At 45.7% G+C, this 16,691-nt stretch overlaps 1 protein-coding gene and 1 long non-coding RNA gene across 9 annotated transcripts in view; one reads left to right on the plus strand and one right to left on the minus strand.

Annotated features, from left to right (window-relative positions):
• The window catches only part of PIBF1 (progesterone immunomodulatory binding factor 1), a 187,825-nt gene that overhangs the window by 114,234 nt on the left and 56,900 nt on the right, over positions 1–16,691 (plus strand). For all 8 annotated transcript variants that reach the window (XM_039529625.1, XM_039529659.1, XM_039529668.1 and 5 more), the window contains 2 exons: positions 3,217–3,307; positions 14,415–14,517. In XM_039529625.1, the coding sequence (XP_039385559.1) occupies positions 3,217–3,307; positions 14,415–14,517 (194 nt within the window). The remainder of the gene's footprint in view (positions 1–3,216; positions 3,308–14,414; positions 14,518–16,691) is intronic.
• Positions 6,462–9,200, minus strand: LOC120400737. Its single transcript, XR_005596030.1, has 4 exons — positions 9,098–9,200; positions 8,407–8,465; positions 7,897–8,094; positions 6,462–6,787 (listed from the first exon to the last, which is right to left on the minus strand). It is a non-coding gene; the product is annotated as an uncharacterized LOC120400737 (long non-coding RNA).

Consider the following 16,691-nt stretch of genomic DNA (forward strand, 5'->3'; position numbering starts at 1 on the left):
TATTTGCATGGAGATTGCACCCTTCAGAAAAAGTTAAGGCATGTTGGCCCAGTAGTGTGTGAAGGAAGTTAGCATTATGAGTGCATTTGTGGCTAAAGTGTTGACTTCAGCCCTCAAGGACATCAATTCTTTTTCATTTCCTCTTTGTTTCATAAGCACTACATTTACTTCAAATTTAAAAAGTGAAGAGTGTGTGTGTGTGAGAGAGAGAGAGGGAGATTATAAACATAATTGCTTAAAGGTTTAATCAGTTCTTCTTTGGTTGCAGACTTGTGTGTGACCAGTGCACTGAAGTCAGAGAACGTTGCCTAGAAATACCTGTAGGAGCACTGCATGCCCTCTGGCCCTTGTAGCCTCTCTTAGGACTATTTAAGCATAGCGCTGCCCAGACCCCTTCAGTTCCTTCTCACTGTCCACAGCTTGACTCGGATCGTTCCATGTGGTACCTTAACTTACACTTTTGTTGTTCTCTCAGCTAGTTTTCTCTTGATATTTTGTCTATGTTAGTAGTAGTGCCCTTGGCTCAGGGAGATTCTTCCTCTTCTTCTAAAAGGTGTGCTGGGTGACACTGGGGTTCCTGGAGTGCTCAGGATAGAGCTGGGCCATCTACATGCTCTCCTGTAGAGAAGCAAGATCATTCAAGCACTGTACCATCAACTCTGGTACTGTATGTTGAGCGGCCATTGAGTCTAGGACCAGCAACATCAGCCTCAGCACTGATCATATCGATCCCACAGGTTTATCAAACAGCAGCAGATTTACTCTTCCTCTTTGTTGTGGACTCAGTTTTTGATATAGGCCACATGCATTTGAGATTGCACCTTCATCCTCTTCAAACTTTGTTGAAGTTGGTCTGTCTCTCATTGGATGGATTTTCCAAGTGCCACTGTCGATTCTGGAGTCCCTAGCATGGTGGGCAGATCAGAACAATATATGTGAAGGTGTCTCCTTTTCCTGTCCTCCACCGACCAGGACTATAGTTACCCATGGCTCCACACTAGGGCGGTTATGGGGCAGGGAGAGGAATGCATCTAAGTACATAGAAAATTCAGATTTGTGGACAGAACGGGAACCCTCCTTTCACATCAACATCGTGGAGCTTTGAGAGATTTGCAATACGTGCTGGGACTTTTGGGTCAGATCAAGGGCACAGAGATTCACATGCTTACTGACAATACTACTGCAGTGTATTATGTGTACAAGCAGGGTAAAGTCTGCCCCAACCAGCTCTGTCAGGAAGCAGTAAAGTTTTAGCTCTTCTGAGGATGCCCTCATTCATATAGCTGCACACTTCCTGGGTGCTCCAAATTAGTTGGCTGATAACCTCAGCAGGAATTTCTCCCAGAATCACGAGTGGTCTGTGAAGAAAAGCGTTCTGAGGTCCATCTCCAGAGAATGGGGCATTCCAACTATCAAACTGTTTGTAATGAAATGACAAAAAAAAATATTGTCAGTTTTGCTCTTGAGCGAGTCTCTTTAACTGACATTTGAATTGGGGATCAATGCTCATGTATGCCTTTCCCCGGATCCCACTCATCCCTGATGTTCACAAATTGAAGATGGATCTTGCCAGACTGATCATCATTGTGCCAGCTTGGCTAAGACAGTGTTGGTTCTCTGATCTTTCCAGTCTATCTATTCAACCTCTGAGACCCACCTTCCCAAGCTACTTACATAACACCACAGTCAGAGTTGGCATCCAGCAGTGAGCAGTCTTCATCTCACAGTGTAGATGCTGCACAATTAGATGAAGAGGAAAGACGATGTTCAGAAGCAGTTCAAGAAGTCCTACTTAATAATAGAAAATCCTCTACTAGGTCTGCCTATTTGGCCAAGTTGAAACATTTTTTGGTTTGGTCACTGTCTGGAGGAATTCAACAGTGCTGGCCTGCATTCAGGACATTTTGGATACATATTAGTAATCTTCAGGTCTCTCAGCTCATTGAGAGTCCACTTGGGGACGATCTCGTCATTCCATCCTCCAGTCCAAGGAAAGTCAGATTTCTCTAACTCCATGGTAGTAAGATTTCTTAAAGGCATTGTCTGTCCTCTTTACATCTGTAAAGCTAGCAGTTACTTTGTGGGACCTTAATACTGTGCTGGCTGTCCTTATGGGACCTTCTTTTGAGCCCCTAGCAACTCATTCTCTGTCCCTCCTTTGCCAAAAAACAGCCTTCACAATGGCCACAATATCCACAAGGAGAGTAAGTAAACTGAATGCCCTAATGATGGGGCCTCCATATAGTCAGTTTTTCAAAGACAAGGTGACCTGAAGGCCATACCTTAAATTGTTGTATAAATTAACCAAACAATATATTTACCTGTATTTTTTTCCTAAGCCTCACTCAAATGCAGATGAGCAACCCTTCATTCATTAAATGTGAGATGATCCTTGGTATTCTGTCTGGAAAGGACTGAACCATTTCGTGCATCACCTTGGCTTTTTGTCTCCTATGTGGATCAAATAAGGACCAGTCAGTTTCTGCACAGAAGATGTCCAAATGGATTACTTCCTACATTGCGATGGCATATAGGGTAGCTCAGGCCACACTTCCCCGGAGACTGGTGGCTCACTCGATGAGGACCCAGGCAGCTTTGGTCACTTTTCTCAGTGAGATGTCAGTATTGAACACTTGCAGGGCCATTATCTGGTCTTTCATGCATGACTTTTGCCAGACACTACCCTATTAGGTGCTGTGTCTAGATCAGATGCAAATTTTGGAAAGGCAGTTCTGCAGTCGCTGTTTAAGTACTCTGAGTCCCACCTCCTTCTGCTATGGCTTGTGAGTTATCTGAGTGGAATACATGTCTAACCACTCAAAGAAGAAAAAATGGTTACTGACTGTTGTTCTTTTGAGATGTAGGTGCAGACATGGATTCCACCCTCTGCCCCCTCTGTATTAGAGTCTCCACTCAGGATTCTAGTGCAAAGGAACTCGGGGGGCCAGGGCAGTGATGCTCTAAAATAGTCCTAGGAAGGAATTTGAGGGCCAGAGGGCACATGCATAACCCACTGGGTACTGCTAGGCAACATTCTCCATCCTTTTCACACTGGGCACATGCACGCCTGAGTGTAATACACATCTGCACCCATATCTCAAAGAACAGCAGTTGCAGAATAGGTAAATAACTTTTTTTTCCTCTTTTACTATAATTATGTTCTTTTGAGGATCAGTATTTTTAAAATATTGGATACATCTTTTTGTTTTTTTGCAGTGGAAAATGAAGATGAAGCAGAAAGGATTCTCTTTTCCTATGGATATGGTGCTAATGTTCCTACAACAGCCAAAAGGCGGCTAAAACAAAGGTGAAAATTATGTCTCCCTGGTTTACATCTAAACTAAACACAAATAGATTCGGAATATCATCAATTTTGGAAGCCAGCCAATTTGAATGATGCAGAGTAATTACATAACTATCCAATATGCAGAAATAATCTTTAAAACAGTGGTTTTTTGCTTTGTGTGTATAAATGGGTACATGGATATTTTTCTGGGTTATTAAAGCTTCATGTTTTTTCCTTTATCTTTCAGAAAGATAGGTATCTGGATGCCTTGAGTATGCAAAACTCAAATCGCTGTAAAATCTAACTAGTTAAAATAAATTTTAAGCTAATTTAACATACAAATAGTGAACTCGGAAGCACAGCTGTCAGGAAAGGGAAAAAGTCCAAAGTTTCAGAGCATCATTATCTCATCTGAATTGTGTGTATACAAGGCCTGATTCACCTGTGTCTCTCTCCAGTTTACTCTGGTTTAACTTCACTGAAATCCGTGAAGTAACATCTGTGTAAAACTGAAAAAAAACAGTGGTGAATCAGGCCCATAGTATTTTCTGAATGTTAGCATGTTAAATATGTACCTAAATATATACAATGTGGGCAAATTGATGTTTCTGCTAGAGTCATAAGTTTTTTATTTCATTTGGGTGTTTAAATAATTAATTTTAATATTGTGTTAGGCAAGGGGGATGAGGTAATATCCTTACTTGAGCCAACTTCTGAGAGTGGAAGCTTGTAGTTTTTCTTTGAGTGATTGCTCAAGTGCAGTGTTTCTCACACTGGGATCGCCACTTGTGTAGGGAAAGCCCCTGGCGGGCCGGGCCAGTTTGTTTACCTCGGGGCCGAGGGACTTACTGGCCGCTGCTTCCAGCAGCCCCCATTGGCCCGGAGCAGCAAACCCTGGCCAGTGAGAGCCGCGATCGGCCAAACCTGCAGATGGGGCAGATAAACAAACCAGCCCGGCCCGCCAGGGGCTTTCCCTACACAAGCAGCGACCCCAGTTTGAGAAACACTGCTCAAGTACATTCCACAGTAGGTGTGTGTGCTCACCATGTGCAACGGTGCCGGAAGTTTTTTCCCTTAGCAGTACCTATAGGGGAGCGCTCCTAGCGACCCCTAGAGTGGCGCCTCCTTGGCACAGTATAAGGGGTGCTATGCGTTCCCCCCCCACCCTCAGTACCTTCTTGCCGCCAGTGAAGGTGGTTCGGAACTTCTGTGCTCCAGCTCTCTGCTGTAGCTTTCCCTGTTTGGACTGTCATTTAGTCGTAGATAGTTAGTACCTGTAGTTTAAAAAAAAAATTATATTGCTAGAGTAGAAGAACCATGCCCAGGTCGGGGCATGACCCGCGCCCTGGGCTTTAAGTTGTACAACACTTGTAAAATGCCTATGCCCATAAGTGACCTGCACACTAGCTGCTTACGCTGTCTTGGGGAGACCCACATCAGCGACCGCTGCAAAATTTGCAGATCATTTAAGCCCCATACTAAAGAGGAACGCAATATACAGCTCCGAGTCATATTGATGGAGTCAGCTGTGACCCCCAACACTGCTACGCCACTCCAAGTCGGCACCAAGCACTGTAGCATCGGTGCGCGGCGACCCAGCGGTGCCTTCCACCAGCCAGCACCACTCCACATCCACGGGATACTCTAAGAAGATGAAGAAGCTATCTTCTCTGTCAAGGCACCTGGGCAATGCTGGGGCAAGACTAGACCCACGCTGGGCAGCTCTCGATCCCCCTCGACCTTGTGGCCTCCGACTCAAGAAGAGCGGAGTAGCCCAAACCCACTCTGAGCCGACCTCCCCGGATGCCAGTGGCCACATATGGGTGCCGTCCATGCCGGAGGCCCTGCAGGTGGCTTGAGACGTAATGTCTCTCCTGGTACTGGCTGCACCAACCCCAGCAGCTCCCCGATCCAGAGGCAAGCTGGTGCTTGGACTGCCACAGTCGCCACCCAAGTGGTACCGTTCATGGTCGGGGGAAGGTTCCCAAAGCCGCTTTCCACAGAGTGACCACCATGCTTGCAGCCCGCACTGGTCCCCATCGACCCCCATTCAATTGTCTGTCTGGGTGCCGAGCAGCAGGGAATCAAGGCACTGCTCCGCATTGAGGGAGTGCAGGCCTCGAGGTCAGAGCATGCCCCGCTGGGACTGGGACGAACGGCACTGGAGGTTGCCAACACCGAGAAACCACCATAGCCACTCACGATATTGATGTCAAAGCCGCTCATGCTCTTCGCCCAGGTCAAGGTCCCCAGCATGGCACCAGGCATAGATCGCTGGCAACCAGCCATCGCAGATCCACCCGATGGAGTCGTTCGCAGAGCAGCAGTTACAGGCAGTACTCCCGCTCCTCTACACAGGACTCAAGGTCTCAAGCCCAGCACTACTCACAATGATGCTACTCATCCCCATCCCGGGATAGCAGTTGTTCGTATACCAGCCCAGCCTCCCCTCGGAGCCAGCAGTCAGTGGACCAGACAAGTCCAGCAGGGCAGCTCGCCCTGACGGTGCCACAGCATGTGCAGTGGCCCCAGGCTCCCTGGCCAGGGCCCTGGTACCAATGGAACCTATGGGCTCCGACGCAGCCCCCGGTGGTGGCCTGCTCGGTAGCTGGGGCCTCGGACAGACCGTTGGCCTCCCTCTCTCAACCCCCCAGGAAGGGGTCAGCAGAGTGCTCTTCCCAGCCCCGCACTCAGAAGGGAACCAAGCGCTGGGAACTGCGGCACTGGTGGGAACGCAGAGCACCACGCCTCCATCCTCATCCTCCACTGATGAGGCTATCACAGCGCCTCCTCCTCCTGTTCCCCAGGAGGACACAGAAGCCCACCAACAGCTTCTGAAAAGGGTGGCCTCAAGCCTCAATTAACAGGCTTAAGAGGTGGAGGAGCCTTCAGACTCCCTCTTTGATGTCCATTCAGCCACAGTGCCGGCTAGGGTGGCCCTCCCTCTCCATGAAGGGGTGGTGAAAATTTCCACTGCCCTGTGGCAGACCCCATGTTCCTTGCCCCCCCCATATCTAAGAGGATAGAGCGGAAGTATTTTGTGCCTGCCAAGGGGCACAAATATCTCTATACCCACCCTGCCCCCAACTCCCTGGTGGTCAAAGTGATCAACCATAAGGAGCATCAAGGCCCACCTGCTCCCACCCTTAAGAATAAGGACTCAAGGAGGCTGGACTTGTTTGGTAGAAAGCTTTATTCTTCTTCAAGCTTCCAGCTGAGGATGGCAAACCACCACGCCCTGCTGGGCAGATACGATTTTAACTTGTGGGGCTAATGCCAAAGTTTACAGACTTCCTCCAGGAGCGTGATAGGAAGGAGTATAAGGCCCTGATGGAGGAGGGCACCGCTGCTGCCAGAGCAGCCCTTCAGGCAGCCTTGGACATGGCAGCAAGAACTATGGCCTCTGCGGTGTCCATGTGGAGAGTGTCGTGGCTCCTCTTGTCCGGGTTGTCCAATGAGGCACAGAGCTCCCTGCAAGACCTCCCATTCGATGGCAAGGCCCTGTTCGCGGAGCAAACAGATGTGAAATTACACAGTCTCAAGAACTCTTGCACAGCCTTAAAGACTCTTGGTCTCTCTGTCTCGGCCCCAGCAGGACCAAGTTCAAGCCCTAGCAGACCCCCAGTCAAGCCACCCACTCCTGATACGAACCTTCTTATAAAAAATCCAGAGACTATAAGATGTGTCCACAGCAGCAGTATTGGCCTGCCCCTCAGCCTGACCCCTCTAAAGGCAAGCAGGCGGGTAAGTACCAATTTTGATGGGATGCCCAGGGACGACTTACTAGTCTGCACCAGGGATCCGCCCTACCAGTTCACCGTCCTCCCGTTTAGCCTCTTGACGGCATCCAGAGTCTTCACAAAATGTATGTCTGTGGTGGCAGCCTACCCCAGGCGTCCGGAGGTCCAGATCTTCCCTTACCTCGACAACTGGCTGGTCAAAGATTCGAAACCTTGAGGGATCTCATCAGGGCGATCACGAGGTTTCCCATGACAACGTGCCTGCAACTCCTGGGTCACATGGCAGCATGCACATACGTGGTACACCATGCCAGATTCAGGATGCGGCCCCTTCAGCTCTGGCTGACCTCGACATTCTCCCAGTCCAAAGACAGGTTGGACAAAGTCCTCACCATGCCCAAGTCCATACTAGCCTCCCTCCTTTTGTGGTCCACCCCGGAGAACATGCTCCAAGAGGTCCCGTTCAGGACCTGCTCCCCAACTATATAGTGTGTGTATCCGATGCTTCGGACTTGGGATGGGGAGCCAATGTGGGAGACCTACAGACCCAAGGCCTATGGTCCGCGCAGGAACTAGACCTGCACATAAACGTCAAAGAACTCCAAGTGGTCCGTCTGCCCTGCCTGGCCTTTCGCTCATGTCTTATGGGCAGGGTAATCAGAATTCTCACGGACAACACGGCCTCAATGTTCTACATCAACAGGCAAGGTGGGGCCCGCTCTTCAGCCCTCTGCCAGGAAGCCTTCCAGCTGTGGGACTTCTGCACCGCCCACAATATCAACTTGGAAGCCCACCACTTAGTGGATCCGGAACTCTCGAGTGGATCGCCTGAGCCTGGACTTCTCCTCCCAGCACGAGTGGTCACTGCACCTGGAGGTGGATCACATGATCTTCCGAACGTGGGGCACTCCCCAAGTGGACCTTTTCGCAACAAGGCAGAACCGCCGGTGCCCCCGGTTCTGTTCCAGGAGGGGCCTGGGCAAGGGTGCGATTTCCGACACCTTCCTTCTGTCCTGATCAGGTCAGCTGCTAAGTGCTTTTCCCCCAATTCTGGTGATCAGCAAGATCCTAGAAAAAATCAAGATGGACAAGGCTCGTGTCCTCATGATTGCCCTGGCATGGCCCAGGCAACACTGGTATGGGACTCTTACAAACCTGTCCATTGCCGCCCCTCTCCCGCCCCACCGCCCTCCCCCGGCCGCTACCAACCCGCCCAGACTTTCTCTCTCAGGACCAAGGTTGCCTCCTCGACCCCAACCTTGCAGCCCTCCACCTCACTGCATGGTTGCTCAGTGGTTAGGCTAAGAGGAAAGGACCTGCTCGGAGGGCGTCCAGCGAGGCCTCCTGGAAAGCAGGAGGCCCGCCACGCGTCAGGCCTACCTGGCAAAATGGTCAAGGTTCTCTCGTGGGCAGACTGTTAAAACCCCATAGTGTGGTACCTTTGGAGAAAACAAATTACTTACTTGAACTTTTTGTTCTCTGCAATGTTTTGTTAAATTTTAAAGTCATTCCATTTTATTCTATTCCATTTCATTTTAATTAATTCATCTTCCACATGCCTCTAACTAGTCCTTTGTTCTCCTATCTCAAGGCATGTCTCACACTTTGGAAAACACTGCTCTAGCTACAGGTACTATTTTTTTTCAGTGAATATAGGTATACATTTTCAGAAAAAGATTAAATTTCTTTTTTATTGCACTGCAGTGTTGTGCAGGACTTGCCTAGTACTTGTATAACTAAAGCACAACTTGATTAAATTTGATTAAAATAAAAGCATTACTTCATATTTTTAATTTTGTTTTGAAAACAGCAAATAGGACTTTCTTGTTTTACGTTTTTGGTATGGTACATAACTTTCAGTTGAAGAAATGGTTAGAGCACAAACAAATGATGCTCTTATTTTGAAATTAGCTTTTCATACTATTTTGTAGATTCTGGATATGCAGTATGATCAATTTTTTGAAAACACTGTTCTAATAGGCATAAGTATTTTAACATTTGTGACATTTGATGTATTTGCTTTAAAAAGAGACTTGCACATTAGAACAGACTTTTAAAATGCAACACTCACTCAGATCTTTCTGCTTAATGTGGTATTTCACATCTACTTGTACTGAATAAAAGCTTATTTCCACAGTCGATCTCTCCACTTGAACCTGCACTGAACTCTTAAGCCTGTGTTTTTGATGACATAGTCTGTTTCATTGGTCATAAATTCAGTATTATGACTTCACAGCAAGGTCAAGAAGGAAGAGAAAAATAGTTGCAAAAGATCCAAAGCCATATGTAGTTAACTAGTAAATGAGGCAAACACATCAAAAACAAGAGGAGAGTAAATATTTAAATCAGGATTTATGTTAAAAATCGTCCTGGAAGGGCTTAAAAATCATCCTGGAAACCCCCCAGGCTGCAGCCTAGTGGAAGGCCAATTAGGTACTGGGGTTGCAGGAGGTAGCCCACGGGTAGGCAGGGGCAACAGGTCCAAACCCCCCTTGTCTATGATGAGTGGCTTTTACACTGCAGTCTGCTCCAGTGAGCAGGGACTAGATGGTGACTGGCAGTAGCCCACGACTGAGGCAAGGTGGGGATAGAGGGTTGGGGGTTCCCCTGGGTGGGGAGACCCTGAGACTGGGGGGGTATTGCCAGGGGGCAACACCGGGTCCTGGGAGGGACACAGGGACCAGTGGCAGAAGGACACCAGCCTGCAGAGGCGCTCTGGAGGCTGGAAACGCTAATTCCCTGAGACGACCAGCAGGAGGCACCACAGGGGTGAGATGCGTAGCTCCACAGTTCCCAATATAAATCCAACTGTAAATATTCCTTAAGTGATTGTCCACATGTATCTCACTTCTGGTGCTCATGTATCCCATGTGTGCAAGATCAGAATCTTTTGAATAGCCTTGTCCATTGGGACATGCTAGCACCGTGTAGCCAGGGTAGGATGGCCACAACCACTCTCCAGTTTACCACCTGTGGCTGCAAGACAGAGTACCTGCAGTATCCATGTCTCTTTACACTGCACAGTTTAGATTTTCACTTAATTATAGTTTTAGTTAGTTTTATCCTATTGGCCTGTTGGCATTTTAAAAAAAGATTTTAGGGTTTTTGAGCCCCCATGCCATCTCCAACACCAGGACCACACTACACATAGCAGAGTCCAAATCCCCAGGTTTCAAGACCTGCTACTCTTGCGAGGGAGCAATACCCATCACTTATGGACCCTTTAAGTACCTCTTTGGTCTGGAGAAATGCATATACTATAAAAGTGCTTTATATTTTGTTCCTTCTCTAAAATGGCGCGGAAGTCCAGGGAGTCTCAAATTAAGCTCATTCTCCTTCAGAGCCCCATGAAATCAAGAAGACTTCCTACAGGTCAGACCACCTCTCAGAGCTCCCTGGTAAGCCACCAGTTCACTCCAGTCTCCAGATTCCATGTGATGCCGATGAAATCCCATTCCACCATGGAGTTAGCCAGAGTTCCTTCACCTCTTCAGCCCAATCCTCTGAAGAGTGAGGACAGAAGGAGCAACATTTTCACGGTAAGCGGAGATGTAGAGCTTCTGTCTGGCCCCAAGCAGATCTAGCCTATGACACAGTTTAAGGCCGAGATCAGATTCTGCTAAGTCCTTGGCACTGATTGGCCACTGACCAGCCTCAACATACTCCCCAGCCATCAATGTGCCTGGTACCAGCAGCTGTGGATTAAAGCATCCAGCACCAAAACAGCACACACCAAGGCAGTGAGCACTGGAGTACACAGTGTAAGAACACTCGTTGAACTTTCTGGCATTGATGCTGAAAAATCGAGCACTGAAAGAGCACTGTCTGACTGAGACTCTGCCTTTGTACCAAATACCTTAACCCCAACTGCATCCATACCAGTCATCCTTTCTTCTGCGTCTTCACTTGTGGAGCCTCTCTTCATGGTACCTATGCCATTCACGGTACTAGTTGACGGTACTGGACAAGCCTGAGTCTCTGTTTGCTGTCTTCTGCTAAAAAAGTCTCTGCTGTGGTACTGGTACTGCCTCCACATGAGCTGCCCATCCATCCTGAATATTCGAGAGATTGGTCCACCCATGGAGGAGGTATGTTCTTTCTCCTCGTTGGACTTGAAGGACTGGGGTGATATGTCACCTAGCTATGTGCCTCAGTCCCCGGTCCCTACACCATCTGAAAAGAGAAACTACAGGACAGTTGTGAGCAGTACACTGCATGGTACCTGTCATGGCCCATAGCCCCATCCCATGAAGTCATGGCCTTCTGGGGCCCACAGGGGATGCACTTTAGTCACAGGGTTTCGACTGCCTCTCAGGTGACTAGAACAAAGTCACCCTCTCCTTGTAGACTTCAAGAGGGTCCCTGCGCTCAGCAGGCACCTCCTGCACCCTGGGCAGAGTGATCAGGAGAACTTACAGCAGATAGAAGCCCAAAGTGTCCCAACATTGATCTCATCCTTTTCACCTGCCAAGACTGTGACCCCAGTTGTTCCAACCCCACCTGATAACTACTGGATCTTCTAGGAACTTCCCAGGAGGATAGACAACACATTGGAATTCCTGGTCAAGAGAGCACATGAAAAGTTGGACAAACTACTCAGTATCCTGCAGTTGTTGTTCTCTGGTAGACTGACAGTACCAATAAGTGAGGGCTTATTGGAACCAGCCAGGCATTTCTGGAAGATTCCTGTTCCCATGGCACCTACATCTAAGAAAGCAGACATGTCCCTTCTGAGGGCTTCGAATATCTCTTCAACCTCCAGACACCAGGCTCTCTGGTCATACCCATGGTCCACAAGAGGTACAAGCAAACAGGGATACACTGAAGTGACTCCTAGGGATAAGGCCCTAAAAAGTTGTCTGAAGGTTGAAACTCATTAGCCAGTCTATAAATATGCATTGTGAACTAACAAGTGATCCTGGCCAAATACAACTACCTGAATTGGGCCTGGTGTCCCAATTAAGTGATTAATGCTCAAGGCATCCTGGCTGCAGTCTTTGGGAATACTGAATGAGGTTCAAACAACCATCGAGGACCTCTCCTTCAAAGGCTTTGCCCTCAATGAGGCTTTTCACATGTTGAAGGACTTACAGTGACCTTTCCCTCCCTGTCCATACACACCCCATCTCCCAGAAGGAGACTGTACAAACTGTAGGCCTGGTTGGAACCCTAGGCATAACTAACAGTGTGAACCAAAGGCTGTAAACCAGAGTAGGCCTGGCCTTGGTAAAATAGCGCACTAGGTTATTGGCTAACCAAGTAAGCACATTCCTGACCAGAGAGGATGGTACAAGAACACCCATAGTTCTCAAGTAATTACATAAACCCTTTCTTAAGAGATGGTACGGGAACACACTGACCCCTTATAAGATAAGGATGAGATGACAGGATTAATGGATAATGATGTTTTGTTCACAGTAGCAGGTACAAGGAGAAGGATGGTAATTAGCAACGTCTGGAATGTAATACATAACTTGTTTGTATCAATGTAAAAAAAGGAGAAGTGATAGGAGGGGCATCTTTGGCCATACATGGAGCAGCGTCCTGATGCGCTGTCTGAGCTGGTACCATTGTTGCTGGTACCATTGCTCACCTGCTTCTGGTGGAAGACCACACTGTTTTCTCTCATCCAACAATGGCTAGTGTTCTCAAAGGTCTCATTCATGTTTTCCGGCCGTTTAGGGAGACTCTACCTCCTGAAACTTCAACATTGTTTTAGCAGACTTAATGAGACATCAATATATTCCTTGTATCATCTATTCATGAAGACTGCTTTCCTAGGGGCTATTATATCAACCCAGAAGAGTAAGTGAGATTTCAGGCCTTCAGGTGGTGGTGGAACCACCTTGAGCTCCCTTCCACAATGACAAAGTGACTTTAAGACCTCAGCTCAGGTTTTTACCCAGAGTGGTTTCTGACTTTCATTCTAACCAGATGATCCACCCATCCTGTCTTCTTCCCCAAGCCTCACATTACCCTGGGTGAAGCTAAACTCCACCCCTTGGATGTTGTCAGGTCTCTTTCTTACAATCTGGACAGAATAAAGCCATTTAGGAACTCTTCTAGATTGTTCCTAGTATTTTTCAACAGAATGAAGGATCAGGCTATCTCTACTCAGACTGTCAAAATGGGTCTCAGACTGTATTAAGACATGTTATGTGATGGTCCATTTAGACCTGCCTTGGCAGATTAGGGCCCTTTCCACTAGAGTTCATTTACCCTCTGCTGCTTTTCTATAAGGTGTCCCAGTTTCAGATATTTACAGAGCAGTTCCTGGAGTTCAGTTCACCCCTTCACCCAGCACTAGACCTTGGTGGAATGCTCCAGATCCGGTGCCCACTTTAACAGTACAGTCCTGCAGTCATTATTCCAGTAGACACTGAGCACCCATCTCTAGAACATGAGTTACTGCTTGTGAGTCACCAGAAGTAGAATACATGTAGACAATCATTGAAGAAAGAACAGTCTACCGAAATGGTAGTTCTTTGAGAGGTATTGTTCAGGTGTATTCTACATCTGGCCCTCCTTCCCTGCTACTATAGAGACCTTAGCGATATGGATTCTGTTTTAGCAAAGGAACTGGATAGTGATTGCAGCTACTCTGCCCATTATGCCCTGAGCTATGGACATTGCTTTTCAGAAGATTCCAATATCATGTCCACGGGGGGGGGCATACACACCAGAAGTGCAATAAGTGACATCACATCTCGAAAAACCACATATGCTGTAGGATAAGTAACCATTATTTAACATCTTGAAGTCTATCCCAATGTTATACATAATTATAATATCACTTAAAATTATTTTGTGTAATATTGTACAGTATATTTTTTCTTTTATGAGCAGGTACGAGCTTTCCAATATAATTACTTACACTGAACTGACATAACACTGTCAAGTGATAGAGGTAAATTACCTTAGTGAACAAGGTATCACAATTACGTTTTTGTGGGGATGTTACTTTGGTGCAACTAAAATTGTAGCATTGACTTATAGATCCATTTGTATCTGCATCTGATCCGAAGCTGTATAAATTGTCTGCCGATTTGGGGGGCTGTACATAACAGCTCCACAGGTCACCACACAACAGTGACACATGGCTGTGCCAAACCCCCAACTGCCTCCAACTTGTCCCTAGAGACCTCCTGCCTGCATCTGAGCTGTGATCTGCAAAAATGGTCTGTGGATACCCGCAAATTTTCAGGGCTCTGTTGACTTGTTCTTCCAATTTTGACTATTTATAACATTTTACTGTGTATTTTTACCTGTTAACATTTTAGCATTAGTGAAAAATTAAAACAAGCAAGTTCTCAAGTATTAGTGCTAGAATGCATTTTGCATGTTTTGAAAAACATTCCACTTGAACTTTATTTATTTTTTTGGCACAGTGTTCACTTGGCAAGAAGGTTACTGCAGCTAGAAAAGCAAAACTCATTGCTTGTAAAAGATCTGGAACATCAGAAAGAACAAGTCACACAGATTTCACAAGAGGTAAATTACTTCCACAAAAGAAAAAAATATATAACGAGACTATAAATATTGCAGAGCAGGCCTTTACAGAATAGTTAATTTTCTAAACAAAGTTTATTATGTATTTGCTTGCTGTCTCAAAATGACCTTACAATTAACAAAAATACATTTATGCTAAACCTTTTCAAAGCAATTTATAGTGTATTGTAAAACAGAGATCAAAAGGAAAGATTACTTTATAGACTAAACAAAATTGTAGGCTAGACAAAGCTCTAATTTCTGAGCAGATGACTAACTAGCAAAACTAGTTTGGTATTTTCTATGATGGTTAATTTTTTAACTAGTACCTCATTACTTCTGACCCAAGTCTGCTTTTTTAAATCACTTTTTAAGATATTACTAATCTGTAAAAGCTCCCTACTTTTGTTATATTTGTTCAGGCCCTTTAGTCTTTGAACATACAAATCTAGGTTATATCTGGGTGATATCTGATAATATCATTATGCTAATAACTTTAAGGAAAGTTTTATATTCTGTTTTTTTAAAAATGTTATCTAAATTAATGTTTAATGATTGATAAGTACCTATATATTTAAAGTACATTATTTTAATCACTTTACTAGCTAAAGTCATATTACTTGATCTGGAGAGTGAATAATGAAAACAGAGTGAAATCCTATGGACTCAAATTCAGTAATGACGAGAAATGTTTATATTCTCCTTCATACTCTCATTTTAAGAATGAAAGAGCTTCATTAGTCTTAAATTATCAGAGGTGACATTACCACCTTATTGAAGTCCCAGGAAGATTATGCTTTAGTTGTGAGGTTTAATAGTTTGATTTTCAGATTCTTGTACCACTTAATTTGAATAATAGAATTATATTATTCCCTTACAAATGTCCCTTTAATTTGGAACAACTCTGACTGACATTTCTAGGTGACAAGTTATGAGGCCTGTCAATCATGAAACTTTTAACACTTTAAAAGCTGTTTTAATTATGTTGAAGGTAAATTTGTAGTAATTTTACACTGCCAGCCACAGTTTGAACTGGGAGGGCGAGCAGAGGAACAGCATACCCCTACCTCTCTTTTATTGGTCCAAACACCTTAGTGAATGAAAGCAGACAGAGATTATGATTAAAGCCAAGGATACAACTTTTCATATCTACACCAGAGAGGTAGGGAAAGGTTATCTGGCAGTTACTTCCAAGAAGACCACTGGGCTGATTGTGCCAACAGAAGATCCTATACACAGCTGTAAAGACAGAGCAATCCCCATCCTGAAAAATCTCCCCTAGGATCAGGACCAACCACTTTCAGATTATCTCACCCTCTAGCCAAGTCCTGTGTGCTGTGAAGAAAAAGAAGAACCCATATCATTAGCTGCCACTTTGCAATTTAGGAAAAGTTTTTCCTAGCCCCTTAATAGAGCCCTGGAAAAAATCCAGAGGTGGGAAATCTAGCTATAATAACAGGAAAGGGGAAAAAATAAACCCAATGGAAGGGTGTTTGAGTTCAGCAGTCCATCCTTGTGAGGAACAATATAAATTGTCCACTCCTCTGTGCCTTTGGACCAGTCAGATGTCCCTGCAGCCCACTAATGGGTCAGTCAGGCTTCTGGGGTGGGAAATAATGGCCTTCAAGCTCTTCTGAAGACCTCCCCACGCAAGAGGTTGCCAAGGGGGAGTTTGAGGAGCAGCACTTTTTCCTTTGTCTTGCTGGTCGAGATCCCAGGAATGTCTTTTTTTCATGCTGATCTTCTCAAACTAGGCATCACTTTTTAGTAAATCCCTTGCGATTGCAAAAAAAACTGTCAAAATGTGAATGGAGTGTAAAAATGTAACAAATGTACCCAAGTTTGTAGAGAGCCTGAAATAGTCATAATTCTTGAGAGGTCTGAGTTGATCCTGTTCATTTCAGTGAGTTATTAATTCAGATATCTATTGATAATTATTTAAGTGTCAAAATTAACTATTTCACTTTTGTACAAAGCCTGTAGGAAAAGAGAGGGGGATGATCTTTATAGTAAGGTCCATGCAATCTATTTAGGCTCTACAAGTGTCTATTGCTTGGGAGAGTACAACCCCTTGCCCCCACCCCCGCATCATGAATGAACCAAACCTAGTGTTTCTATCAGAGCTTCACAGAGCATCTGAGCCCAAAGGAGAGGGACTCAAGCCCTTCAGAGGTCAC

Source organism: Mauremys reevesii, linkage group 1, assembly GCF_016161935.1.
Source record: "Mauremys reevesii isolate NIE-2019 linkage group 1, ASM1616193v1, whole genome shotgun sequence".
Lineage (NCBI taxonomy): Eukaryota > Metazoa > Chordata > Testudines > Geoemydidae > Mauremys > Mauremys reevesii.